Source organism: Vespa velutina, chromosome 21, assembly GCF_912470025.1.
Source record: "Vespa velutina chromosome 21, iVesVel2.1, whole genome shotgun sequence".
In the NCBI taxonomy this organism is placed as follows: Eukaryota; Metazoa; Arthropoda; class Insecta; order Hymenoptera; family Vespidae; genus Vespa; species Vespa velutina.
The window spans coordinates 3,994,582-4,006,787 of NC_062208.1; the positions used below are offsets into that span (position 1 = coordinate 3,994,582).

The 12,206-nt window shown below is 37.9% G+C and overlaps 4 protein-coding genes across 7 annotated transcripts; 1 reads left to right on the forward strand and 3 right to left on the reverse strand.

Annotated features, from left to right (window-relative positions):
- Positions 1-527: 527 nt before the first annotated feature.
- LOC124956359 (nuclear transcription factor Y subunit gamma-like) lies at positions 528-2,828 on the reverse strand. 3 transcript variants are annotated; one of them, XM_047512075.1, is made up of 6 exons: positions 2,687-2,828; positions 2,224-2,356; positions 1,646-2,113; positions 1,337-1,510; positions 1,041-1,216; positions 528-857 (listed from the first exon to the last, which is right to left on the reverse strand). In XM_047512075.1, exons 1-5 carry the CDS (start codon positions 2,707-2,709, stop codon positions 1,043-1,045), a joined length of 972 nt encoding a protein of 323 aa, XP_047368031.1. In that variant the 5' UTR covers positions 2,710-2,828; the 3' UTR covers positions 528-857; positions 1,041-1,042. The 3 variants fall into 3 exon arrangements, with proteins under 3 accessions (XP_047368031.1, XP_047368032.1, XP_047368030.1); XM_047512076.1 differs by having other exon boundaries at positions 528-1,216; positions 1,337-1,468; XM_047512074.1 differs by having other exon boundaries at positions 528-1,216.
- A 242-nt stretch (positions 2,829-3,070) lies between these two features.
- Positions 3,071-7,018, reverse strand: LOC124956358 (intraflagellar transport protein 52 homolog). The gene is made up of 6 exons (XM_047512073.1): positions 4,743-7,018; positions 4,451-4,668; positions 4,212-4,320; positions 3,852-4,137; positions 3,478-3,726; positions 3,071-3,381 (listed from the first exon to the last, which is right to left on the reverse strand). Exons 1-6 carry the CDS (start codon positions 4,883-4,885, stop codon positions 3,097-3,099), a joined length of 1,290 nt encoding a protein of 429 aa, XP_047368029.1. The 5' UTR covers positions 4,886-7,018; the 3' UTR covers positions 3,071-3,096.
- LOC124956360 (TATA-box-binding protein-like) lies at positions 5,346-7,272 on the forward strand. The gene is made up of 5 exons (XM_047512077.1): positions 5,346-5,665; positions 5,735-5,847; positions 5,928-6,171; positions 6,258-6,456; positions 6,596-7,272. Exons 1-5 carry the CDS (start codon positions 5,561-5,563, stop codon positions 6,670-6,672), a joined length of 738 nt encoding a protein of 245 aa, XP_047368033.1. The 5' UTR covers positions 5,346-5,560; the 3' UTR covers positions 6,673-7,272.
- On the reverse strand, positions 7,155-8,844 carry LOC124956361. 2 transcript variants are annotated; one of them, XM_047512080.1, is made up of 5 exons: positions 8,687-8,844; positions 8,445-8,540; positions 7,971-8,355; positions 7,585-7,769; positions 7,155-7,520 (listed from the first exon to the last, which is right to left on the reverse strand). In XM_047512080.1, the coding sequence occupies exons 2-5, from the start codon at positions 8,517-8,519 to the stop codon at positions 7,449-7,451; spliced, it is 717 nt and encodes a 238-aa protein (XP_047368036.1). In that variant the 5' UTR covers positions 8,520-8,540; positions 8,687-8,844; the 3' UTR covers positions 7,155-7,448. The 2 variants fall into 2 exon arrangements, with proteins under 2 accessions (XP_047368036.1, XP_047368035.1); XM_047512079.1 differs by having other exon boundaries at positions 7,585-7,784.
- Between the last annotated feature and the right edge of the window lie 3,362 nt (positions 8,845-12,206).

Genomic DNA, 12,206 nt, shown 5'->3' on the forward strand with positions numbered 1-12,206 from the left:
ATATAAGCTTTCATATATTATTATTTTATCGCCGCGCGATATTTCGAGATCGTCGAAGGCAGCTCAAGGAGTCTCGAGATTTACCAGACAAGAACCACAGTAACGTGAAACATAATACAAGTTGCACCAGCCAGTCCTAAGCGCTCAACCATGCGAAGCAGCCAGCGGCCAAGAAACGCGACGCACGAATCAGATTACATCTTGCGTTCGCTGCTTATCTTTATTCTTCGCCTTACCTCGCTTCAACACAACAATTCACCTCATTTCACTTCAGTGACAACCCTTCGCGAGGCGTCTTATAACGTGCTCGCGATATTCGATCGTCCTTGAAATTTAAATATTCAAATATTACGATTACGAATGTGATTCGAATCGTGCGCTCTAGATCGTTTGGCCCTTTCAATCTTGATAATTTGTCCTTCCTTGATAATGCTTCCTCCCTCACGTCGCCGTCTTACACACACATATGTACGTTTTCTATTATTTATACGCCAGGACATATACGGTAAAAGGATCTCTCTAGAATGTTTAGGAATAATTTACAAAAGATTTTATTCGTTATCATACAATCTTATATTAACCATTTAACCTGATACTTTGATTAATAATTAACTCTTTGCTAATACTTTTCCGCCTGGCTACCCTGTTGGTCGTAATGTTTTTCGTTCGTACAATGAGTGACGTACTTTCAATCGATTATCGCAAAACTTGGGAAAACTTTGGCTGAGAAACTTCCCCCCCCCCCCCACCCACCCACCCCAAAGAAATTAAAATAAATCTCCCAAATCAGAATCTTTTTTCATCTTCTTTTTCCTTATCCATACTTCATATGCAGAGCGTATAAGAGGAATTTGCGTCTAGTAGAATAATAATAATAATAATAATAATAATAATAATAATAATAATAATAATAACAGGTAAGCTGCGTTCGGAAATAATGTTCATTTGTTAAACAATCTGAGCTTACCTGTTCACCGTTAAATATATTATATCGGGATTTCGGCGCAAAGAGTTAAATATTAGTTAAAACTATACGTTACTGTTACTCGTTATCGGCGGCGCTGGTCTGTAAGAAAACTGGCGCCTGTGTACCCTGCGCGACTTGTATGAGTTGTGGTTGAGTTTGAATGGGAGCGGTCTGAATTATGATAGGTTGATTGCTACCTCCTTGAACCTGCATGCGTATCATTTGTAGTTGCTGAGGCGTCAACTGGATCTATAGAGTTAAACGAATATGAAATATGAATAAAAGGACATAACGAATAATTTAATAACATTTCGTCATTTAAGATCTGGGCGTAATAAGCCTTTTTATCTGCTTTTATAATATAGTTACAGGTATTTGTTGTATTTCCCCAGTGGGAGTTACAATTTGTTGTACGATTTGAATTCCTCCGGTCTGAGAAGATGGGGTTGGTTGCGCCTGTTGTAATTGGATTATTTGTTGACCGGACGTTTGTTGCGGACTCTGCACAGTAACGGTTTGAGTTGTACTCGCGCTCGATGTTTCCTAACAAAAGAAAATAATCTTTTTTTTTTTTCTTCTTCTTTTTTTCTCCCCCTCCCCCCTATATAACGAAGAATTCTTTTTATCGACGATCACTCTATTTCTCGATACGATATAACGGATAATATAGGGGATTACCTGTTCGACGGGGCTACCAATGTTGATCGTTTGTATTTGTCCCGTAGAAGGTTGAACAATTTGTATAGGTTGCGTAGCCGTACCATTATTCTGTACGTTTTGATTCGCCGTAGCTTGTTGCTGAGCTAATTGAAAGTAATAATGAACTTGATCCGAGTTCATGGACGTGCGCACTGTACTTTCCGTTTGTGCTTTGCTCTGCTTCAATTCGTCTCTAGGAACAATATCAATAAGAAAATCAAACTGATCGTATTTCGTTATTGCCATTGCTATGTCATTCCTCTGAAGTGTACGCCTTTTATTATCTTCGGTGTGAACCCATGCCCTAAGAGTAAGCTCATGAATAAAGATTTCTGCCGCTTTAGAAAATAGCATTGGGGCCTCAGCGCTTATCATTTTAACATCCCCATCCAACTTCATGATCTTTTTTATCCTAGCTAGTGGTAGAGACTGAGTTTTTTGATCTATCTACGAAGCAATACGATTGTACGTTAAAAAACTTACTTATTTCTTATCTTATTGTGTGTGTGTGTGTGTGTGTGTGTTTGACAATCAAACCAAAACAAATTTTTACTTACGGTCCTAATTTTTTTAATTTCTTCCGTAACCTTTGGCCAAAATTGAATTAAGTTTTGTTGAGCTTCCGAACTGCCAGGTGATGCAATTTGCAAATCCCCGTTCGAGTCTCCTTCAACTTCGCTATCCTGGTTACTATCATGACAAATATTACAATATATTTAATAACAATTATGATCGTACAATTAAATTTGTATAAATTCTTTATTATATAAATTTCTATTTATATAATAATACACAGATACGTTCGTTCGACAAAGTGTAATATTTACTGAAGGAAAAAGGTACAATTTCAAACATAACCTCAACACCAATTGTAATACCATCTTTACATACACGTCGTGTGTATATACACATGCAAGGACGAACGAAGGCACGCACGCACGCACGACGCACGTATGACGCACGCATGCACGCACGCACGCACGCACGCACGCACGCACACACATATATACATATACTTACGCATTCACGAAGAATACCGACATTCTGTCTTCACTATGTACACGTTTGAACAAATCATTAATTTTTACATTAAACAAAGCATTTTAATCTTTGAAATTTTTCACCCAACAGTCTAAAACAGACAACAGTGTTTTTTTTAACAGAGAAAATGTACAACAGATCCAATGTTTGTAATGGAAATGTTGCTGCCATCTTTTGTCAAACATTTTTTCGCATCACGCAACGAAACGTTGCCACACGAGATGGCGCTAACGCGCCCATCTTTCTTTTCCTTTCTTTAGAATTATATATATCGTGATATTTTTTTTCAACGTCGTACAACGTCGCATTTATTTTTCTCACGGTAAAATTTTATACAATAAAAACGACAATTATATATACAGAAATCATCTTTCGTCCTCGTATTAGCCTCAGGTATATTCGTTTCTTTCTTGCATGGTCTTATAACTGGAGATCTTTTGAAAAACGTGATTCAATACTTCACTGGCCGTATGAATGTCCGAACTGCTTATCCTTAATATACTACCAAATTCTCTAATGTAATGATCCAATTCGGTGTCGTTCGATAAATTCTTACTCGACATATATTTATTCGTCAATTGGGATAACTTCAATAAGTCAGAACTAAATGCCTCGTCCAGATCAAATAATTCTAAGGCCGGCGGTGGTAATTCCTGGAAGCTCGGTGGAAAGACCTGAGAAATGAAAGAACAACAATGATTGGGAAGACAATTGGAAATGATTATTTTCAAATCAATTCTTATATCGATCTCTCTATGTGGATGTTTTACCGATGCTTGGGTAGGCGGCAGAGGTGCCTCAAAATGAGCTGGTATCAAGCTCAATGGTTCGTGCTTCACTCCCAAAGTTTCGTATGCCTTTATAGCAGCCGGTACCATATTCAAGTTTATCGAGTAAAAGTGATGTTTAAACAGTTTCGTATATTCTCGCGGAATCTCGATATTGTCGAGATCCTGCGTACAAACTTTTGGATTGTCCGCTTGTTGCGTTATATCGGGTACAAAGTTGTATTCCCAAAACTGAAAAAAAAAAAAAAAAAAAAAAAAAAAAAAACAAAACAAAGAAAAAAGTAAGAAAAACGAAAGATCTGTTTTTTTTTTTTCTTTTCTTCTCAATCTCTCCCTATCGTCGACGTTAGACCTACATCGACGTCGTCCGGCTGACGTAAATCTCTCTCGGTCGTATCGTTCGAATCGAAGAAATCGAAAATCATATCTTGCAAGGCACTATTCTTTTCCCTCTCGATATAGGGATCCGTAAACATCCTTGCCGAGCCCAAAACGACCAATTTACCAGATCCATTTTTACCCGAATAGTATGCACAGATAGGCCTGTTCATTGGAATAGCGATTGAGCCGCTTGACAATGCGACCACCGAAGGTTGCACAACGTTCAAGGTCGCACCGTACGGATAAAGAAAGTTGATCTCTCTAATCGATTAGGAAACATATAACATTAACGATAACGAGGAAAGTTATACTTTTTCCTTATTGCTTGCTCTTACGAGTATTCGTTGTGATCCTTCGAAAAGGTCGATCTGTTCGACAAGCCTTGAGAGACGAGACACTCCTTCGGATGTAACGTTTGATTGTAACCCATACGTACGACGCTGTCTGAAGGATGGATTAAAAAAGAAAAAAAATTATTATTAAAAAATATCATTATTATTATTATTATTATTATTATTATTATTATTATTATTATCATTATCAATATATAAGAAAATATTATCGTAAACTATACCATTGTTCACCATCACCCCGTATTCCTCGATCAAGAAATTAATATTCGTGTTCGATTTGTTTTCGCCACCTTCGCCTAGCATCACTAGAACGTTGCCGCCGGTGTTGACGAAATTTCTGATGGCGTTCATTTCGACTTCGGTGAACTTATTTCTCGGTCCCGGTAATACAAAGACCCGTCCACTCGTCAATGTTTCTTCGGTGATGGTATCGTTGTTTCTGAAGTTGACGTTTAAAAGTCAAAAAGACGAAGCGTACGCTTCGAAATTGAATGATCTGCAAGAGATACTTACTCGATCAATTTCCATTTTGGTTTCAACTTTCTCTGCAACACTTTGAACTCCTCGTTCAATTTTCTTTCATTCTTCGACGCATCGAAGACGACAACGTTAACATTATTGTTGTCGCTACTTCCTCCACCAAAGATCGAACTCATCTTTCCTTATTCTGCCAGAGAGATAGATAGAAGAAGATCGACGAATGTATCAACGAGATCAACGATAATGTCAACGAACACTCTCGTCGACATTAGACGATTAATCGACTAATGAAAAGGAAAAGACGATAAAGACGTCCTCGTTTATTTCGACAAAACGTATATCACCATCCTTTTAACCTCAACGCTACGTCGCGTTGTCAATGGCAACGAATTAGACACCAGCTAATGGCGCGATAGGCTTCTATAATGGCCAATAGTATTAAGGAAAGAATTAATTACGTATAACGTAATTGTCCATGGAATTCGTTTTTGGCTTGCATAACATTTTCAAATTATCATGATAATATCCTGTTAATGTTAATCGGTTATACAACATAGGTTGTATAAATAAATATTTGATAATAAATAGGTATAATAGTTGTGTAGCGCGTCCTTCGTTCGTATTGGTCCATTCGAATCAAGGGACTGCGCATGCGTCAGAAAATATCTTCGACTCTTCCATAATATTTACTTTGGGCCAACTTCAGGCCAATAACAATTGTCAACCGGTCTGAGGCCACGTGTCCGTCTGGTAGACGCGAGTTCTTTTTTTTTTTCTCTCTCTCTCTCTCTCTCTCTCTCTCTCTCACATCAAACAAATCTAGAAAACTTAGTTTGAAGGAAAGAAGAAGAATGGCAACTCTCGAGCAAGACAATAACGAAGAGTTGAAACAATTATTGAACGCTCCTCCTGTGAGAAATATTACCGAGGATATATGTATGGCTCCGCCGTTATCGGTAGGTTATTAATTACGAATTCACGATGACGTTTAAGAAATCAACTTGATTACGCACAATTGATTGCAGACTAACGTGCCACGGCCAAGTACATCTCAAAATGTTAATCCATCTACTACCATGAATCCGATGGTACCCAATACGGTCAATAGTACAAAGGAGATTCCAGAGGCTTGCGTACAGTAAGAAAATTCTCCTAGATCTTCTCTGAGCCATACCCCATTCCCTTTTTTATCCTTTTTCTTTTTTTTTCTTTTTCCAGAAACGTCGTTTCCACCGTTAACTTAGGTACGGAATTAAGACTGATGTATATTAATACGAGAACTAGGAATTCGGAATATAATCCAGCAAGATTCACCGGTTTAATAATGAGAATACGTAACCCCACGACGACAGCTTTGATCTTTCGTTCTGGAAAATTAGTTTGTACCGGGGCCAGAAGCGAGGCGGATTCTTGCTTGGCAGCAAGAAAGTTTGCCAGGATTATACAAAAATTGGGTTTCCCGGTAAGGACGTCGCCTGGATCCTCATATTAATGAAATTAAACTTTTCATTATATCCTTCCTGTAATATATCATCTCGTTCGTTGCAGGCCAAATTTTATAATTTTAAAGTACAAAATATAGTCGCTACCTGTGATCTTAAATTTCCTATTAAGTTGGAAAATTTAAATCAAATGCATGGTCAATTTTCAAGTTACGAACCAGAGCTCTATTCCGGTTTAATATATAGGATGGTTTTACCTAGAGTGGTATTGCTCATATTTGTAAATGGAAAGATAGTATTAACTGGTAAGATCGAATAATGTTCAATCGATATAATATAATAGTTTCTTTACCGTTTATGCTTATTAAGGTATTATCCTCTCAAGCCAGTCGCATCTATCGTATGTATACCGATCTATGATATTAAGATTAGCTTATGTTGCAGGTGCAAAGAAACGGTCTGAATTGCAGGACGCATTAAATAATATTTATCCGATATTGAAAAGTTTTAGAAAGCAATAAGATAGTGTCGTCATTTTGTACGTTCGTGTTATATCTTTATAAAATAATATTTCTCTTTATTTATTCAATTGATTGTTATACGATAACTTTGCCAGTGATGTTACATTTCATATATATAGAAATGTATTTGGTAAGGTGCATTCCCTCGCGATCCGATATGCCAATATGTAACGAATAATATTTAATTATTGAATATCTCATCGATAGTATCTTGTAAAAAAGTGCAATGGAACGATACGTGAGATATCGTCTACGTAGTTGTGTCAAAACGTCGTTTGTTTCAAAGAACGGAATTTCGGATGAAGTTGAACGACAAATCTCATGTTAAAATACGTATAATTCGCGCGCGCGCGCGCGCGCGCGCGCGCGTGTGTGTGTGAGTGTGTGTCTGTGTGTGTATATGAATGTGTGTGGGAGTTGCTGGCTGTCTGTTTGCGTACATGCGTGCGTGAGTGTGTATATATTACAATTGTTTACATCGATAAATTAAATGGTTCGTTTTAATAATAGCATCATTTTTTGGTGCGACGACGATCATTTTAATGTATAATATATTGAAAAAAAATCTTAAATAATTTATGTAGAAGAAATTTACATGTATACGTGACTTTTCTCTCTCTCTCTCTCTCTCTCCCCCCCCCTCCCCTCTGATCTAAGCATGTATTACAGTCCTTTTATTTAACAGGCATATAATATTTTTCCATCGAGCATAGTGCATAGAGTTATTCAATGTGACTTGACAGTAAATACTCGATAGATAACATTTTTATATCTTTTTAGTAAACCACATTTATACCTTTTTTCGCAGCTATCGGTAATTTTTCTCCTTGGAAGAATGGATTCTCTTCCTAAAAAGGAAATCGTAGGAATAAAGTAGAAAAAGTTCAAGTTCGAAAAAGTTCGTCGACTTACCTGAAATTCGACGATCTTTTCAAAATCAGAATTTGAAATGCGTATACCAGGAAGACCATTATTGTTAATCGAATTAGACGGACAATCTGCCATGTGTTCGGTATCGCACATACAATCCTGTATGCTTTGATAATGACGACTGAACGCAGCCGTATTCTCAAAATCGACAAGACAGTTGTTCTCACCTGATAGCAAAGAAACTTTTTCCTTTTGTCTTTTGACATTATGCACGCTTATATATAGGGTTATTAAAAAGGTAATCTTTTTATTCTTATTATTCTTCGCTCGAGAGATAGAAAAAAGAAAAGAAAGATATTGATATGACCAGGCAGTTCAACGAGGGAAACTACGAAAGAACGAAAGAAAGGAAAAAGTCTGTAACTCACTGGTGTATCCTATTGGACAAGGATTCGGCGGTGTACAGTAAGCGGGTAATGCATTTTCAGTTTTATCATCTTTTCCGCCCTTTAAACCAACGCCCTGTTGTAACCTATGTCTATCGTTACCCCTGTAATAATCATTCGCATGCTGATGACTCCATAGAGTACTATGTTGCAGGTATTCTTGATCGCGAATACTTGGATTGGGATTGAACGTATCGACGGTTTCGTAATCAGCCGGTAGATCTATCGGTATTTCCTTTGGCTTATCAAAGTCATCGGACAATCGAGAATTACCGAAATATTCGGCGTAAGAATTGACAGCGTCGATAAAATCGTTCAACGTATCGATGGTATTTTGATGATGCCTTTCCGCCAGAAGATGTTCTTCCTAAAAATCGATAGTTTAGATTGACCAATTGAAATCGATTCGCTCGTTAATGATAATCGCAATAAGATTATACGTTCGTTTAAATTTACCTGAATCGTAGATGGTAAATAGAAAGATGCCTGCGTAGCTACGGCTATCAAGAGAAGTAGAATACAGTACGGCATAGCGGGAGGAGCGAATTGTACCTGTAATCAAGATGAAAAAGTGACAATTTACAAGATGACAATTTTTTCATTGACCTCTTTGCGCACGTATACGCGATCTGGGCAATCGAGCTCATCAAAGATGTTCCTTATGATTATCAACGAGAGAATAACGCTTTCTTAATTACCAGGATCGGTGATTGATTTAAGTAGCAGACGAACGGAGCAAACGAACGGGTCCTTGACGAGATATTTTTTGTCCGATGGCTGCCGGTATTCACGTCAATCGGACCCTCGGAATCCTCGAGAGGAGAGCGCCGTTGGTGGTCTTAGCTAGTATCAAAGTATTGATCCTTTCGATTTTACGAGAGCTACGTAAAAAGGGAACCTTCCAACTCCCACTCGCTATTCCACTGTGTTTCTGGCAACCCACATTCGTAAAGCCGAATTACGAGCGAAGGTTGTACGTCACGATATCGGGACGACGAATGTCTCTAACGTATTTAATAATTTCATATTTTTTTTCTTTTCCACTTGAATAATTATTTGCAATTTATTCTAAAATAATTCTTTCTTATCGCATTCAACGATAGATTCTTAATCGAATCTAGGCCAATTTATTCGAGTTGCATCATACAAAGAATTTCCTTTCAAATACTCCTAATTGTCTATTATTAATTGTATATTATTGTTCGTATCAAATTCAAATAATATGATAATTAGCTTCGGTAATCACGGCTGAAATTTCGAGGCATCCTTTTATCGGATATAAATGGAGATTCGAAGGGATCATTTTTGCAAGAGGTAAAAGGGGAAGAGAGATATCAAAGGACCCCTCTGTTCTCATTACGGTCGGTATATAAACGTCCATTAGTCGTTGTCCCGCGTTTACTTTCAAATGCAATTCGTCAAATTTAATTCTTAGTTAATAGTATGTATCGATAGAAATCAGTGGCCTATGTGAAATATCGTAAAACGAAAAGGAGGATCTGTTCCTGACCCCTTTCTCTCTCTCTCTCTCTCTCTCTCTCTCTCTCTCTCTCTCTCGATTTTTGCAAGATTCCAAAAGTATGTAGGAAGCAAGGTTGAAAGAGAGAGAGAGAGAGAGAGAGAGAGATTTCAATCTCATCCGAGACGTTTATAGCTTCCTGTAAATTCCTCGATCCATTGTTAGCGCGTAAAATACGGGTCAACAGAGAAGAGATCAAACGTGGAAAATCATCGTAGCTCGTTCGATTTCTTGCATGACCAGAAGCCCAGAGATTGCATCTCTAGAATTATCGTAGAATTCTTTCGATTGGCTCTTCTCTCTTTTTTGTCTTTTTCTCCGTTATTCATGCGAGATGGAATATGTGAAAAATCGAGAGAAATAGAATATGTATAGTAAATTGCGACGATTGTATATACATATAAATATATTGTTTAACGATGTCAGCGTTGAGGAGTTGTTACGCTTTGTCTCGGCGTCACAAGTATTGATCTCCACGGAGCGACTATGCGAATGAAGTATATGCGTCTCTCCGAAAAATTTCGGAAATAGATTTTTATCTCTTTCTCTCTCTCGTTCATTCTTCCTTCCTTTCTTCAACAGGCTATTTATTATTCCACCCTCGCTTTGTCACGTTGACGTTTTTTCACGAGCTAGATCGTACGAGTTATCTAATATATGCGTACGTGCATGTGCCTGTCCATTAGAAAAATTTCTATTGCGTAATCTGCAGGTACATTCAAATGTTGCGATCTTTTCTTTTGATTTTCACCCAAAAATCTTTCAATACGTAGAACGATTCGTTAGTTCGATCTGAAATAGGTTCTTTCTTTCTTTCTTTCTTTCGGAGAATTTCAAATTCTCTTTTCGTTTATTTCCTCGCTTTCGTCGTTCCTTCATCGTTCCTCTCCCTCTCTCTCTCTCTCTCTTTCTATATATATATATATATATATATATATATACATATATATTTCTCTCCCCTGTTGGAATCCCGCCGCGTCAAGGGTCTCGCACCAATGCGTTGGAGCACTTAACGTAAAACACATTAGCATATTCGGTGGACCCTGAATTTTGCTGTCGCTGCAAGTCAGTTAACAAAGTCAGGTGGTTCGACCGAAACTAGTTTATTATACTGTACGTATTCCCTTTGATATCACGCGTGTACGCGTACAGATATATATTTCATCTTCGTTCGCGCCCAGAAGATGCATGTATGTGTATTTTCTCCCAACGACGAATAAAATATCTTAAAAATAATAAAGTCGCTAATCCGTACTTGATCGATATCCGACAATGAGTATCGATTATTTACAGTTGGACGTTTTAATTTCACAGCGGTAACGGTGCAAGCTTCGGAGCACCGCATGTTGCTCGATCGGATAGAATAATGGGGAAAGATCAATCGTACGTACATAACATCTCTCCAACGACAGACAACTAATTTTGCCGATAGAAATATATTAGGCTGCAAGGAGGAGTCAAAGGATAACCTTTCCTCGCTATTATCCAATTATTGACGTCCGACAAAAGGATCTCCTCCACCTCCATCGTGTTGAAACAATTTAGAAAATCACGTTTCCTAATAAATGGCTTTCTCCTTTTTCGCTTTTCGATGAAAAATTGAGAAAGGAAACTCGATTTTGATGAGTACGCGTTATGACAATTGTTAAAATTTCAAGGAAAGAAAAAAATAGTGACCCCTCACATTATACACTCCGTAAATGAAACTCCGTGTCAGATCCGAAGATCTAACGAGCGTGAAATCATTAGTCGAGAAGATAAAAAGGAATTCGATGAATTCATGGGGCTTCGATCTTCATGGGTGAAGAAACGTTTGTACGTCCTCGTAACCCGAAGAGATCCATTGGGAATGATTCGTGGTAGGTATCGTGGGAGGTTGACGCGATGGAGGAGATCATCAAGTACACGATCAAATGTTTACTCAATGACGGATTGCTTGGCTGCTTCGTCAATTCGATCATTTTGAATAATAGATTGATCAAGATATGCCAAGAATTGGATGCCTTGGGTTTCGATTCGAACGTCTTTAATAATTTTTATTTTTCGAGGGAACATCGTGAGAAAGATTGCGTGTGAGTGAAAGCAAATTATAATGCTATTTTGTTCGATCAAAAATCATGACATTATTATTTATAATTATTATATTCTCTTCGAAGATACGTGTACCAATCTCAATAGAGTTCTTCCTTGAATTGGCAGGTTATTAGAGAAAGGAAGAAGAAGAAGAAGAGGAGGAGAAAAAATGAGAAAAAAAGAGGAGGAGGAAAAGAGTCGAGAAGATTTTTCTCTTGATCTTAGGGCAGAAGTTATTTTAGGAAGTAAGAAACCATCTGCAGGATTCATCTATCCGTTGAACGGAAGTGCTTGTAAAAGAGCAGCTACTTATGATTCTCCTAGCAACGAAAAAATCGATCGTAACGAACGTATGAAATCGCAGGGCACCTTCGAATCAACCCTGGACCATTATTCCTGTCGATTGGAAAATTCTTCCAACTTGTCCGACGCGGTATGCTACGCGAATGGGAATGATAATAATGCCGATAGGAAAGTCAAAGGGAACAAATGTCGAAGTTTATTTGTGCCGTGGGACCGTCGTCGTCGTCGTCGTCGTCGTCGTCGTCGTCGTCGTCGTCGTCGTCGTCGTCGTCGTTGTCATTGTTGCCGTCGTTGCTCGATGTCGTTAAAGCCACGGATGAGAA

What these genes read in the sequence shown, in the direction of transcription:
- LOC124956360 (XM_047512077.1), top strand. Translation starts at nt 5,561, where the DNA reads ATGGCAACTCTCGAGCAAGACAATAACGAAGAGTTGAAACAATTATTG. An exon ending in TACAAAAATTGGGTTTCCCG is followed by an intron (nt 6,172 to 6,257) that starts GTAAGGACGTCG and finishes CGTTCGTTGCAG; the next exon opens with GCCAAATTTTATAATTTTAA. An exon ending in TGGAAAGATAGTATTAACTG is followed by an intron (nt 6,457 to 6,595) that starts GTAAGATCGAAT and finishes CTTATGTTGCAG; the next exon opens with GTGCAAAGAAACGGTCTGAA.
- LOC124956358 (XM_047512073.1), bottom strand. Translation starts at nt 4,885, where the DNA reads ATGAGTTCGATCTTTGGTGGAGGAAGTAGCGACAACAATAATGTTAAC. An exon ending in AAGGATCACAACGAATACTC is followed by an intron (nt 4,138 to 4,211) that starts GTAAGAGCAAGC and finishes CTAATCGATTAG; the next exon opens with AGAGATCAACTTTCTTTATC. An exon ending in GTCAGCCGGACGACGTCGAT is followed by an intron (nt 3,727 to 3,851) that starts GTAGGTCTAACG and finishes TTTTTTTTTCAG; the next exon opens with TTTTGGGAATACAACTTTGT.
- LOC124956361 (XM_047512079.1), bottom strand. Translation starts at nt 8,519, where the DNA reads ATGCCGTACTGTATTCTACTTCTCTTGATAGCCGTAGCTACGCAGGCA. An exon ending in ATTTACCATCTACGATTCAG is followed by an intron (nt 8,356 to 8,444) that starts GTAAATTTAAAC and finishes ATCGATTTTTAG; the next exon opens with GAAGAACATCTTCTGGCGGA. An exon ending in AAAAGATCGTCGAATTTCAG is followed by an intron (nt 7,521 to 7,584) that starts GTAAGTCGACGA and finishes TTTCCTTTTTAG; the next exon opens with GAAGAGAATCCATTCTTCCA.
- LOC124956359 (XM_047512075.1), bottom strand. Translation starts at nt 2,709, where the DNA reads ATGTCGGTATTCTTCGTGAATGC. An exon ending in AAATTAAAAAAATTAGGACC is followed by an intron (nt 2,114 to 2,223) that starts GTAAGTAAAAAT and finishes ATTGCTTCGTAG; the next exon opens with ATAGATCAAAAAACTCAGTC. An exon ending in GGGAAATACAACAAATACCT is followed by an intron (nt 1,217 to 1,336) that starts GTAACTATATTA and finishes TTAACTCTATAG; the next exon opens with ATCCAGTTGACGCCTCAGCA.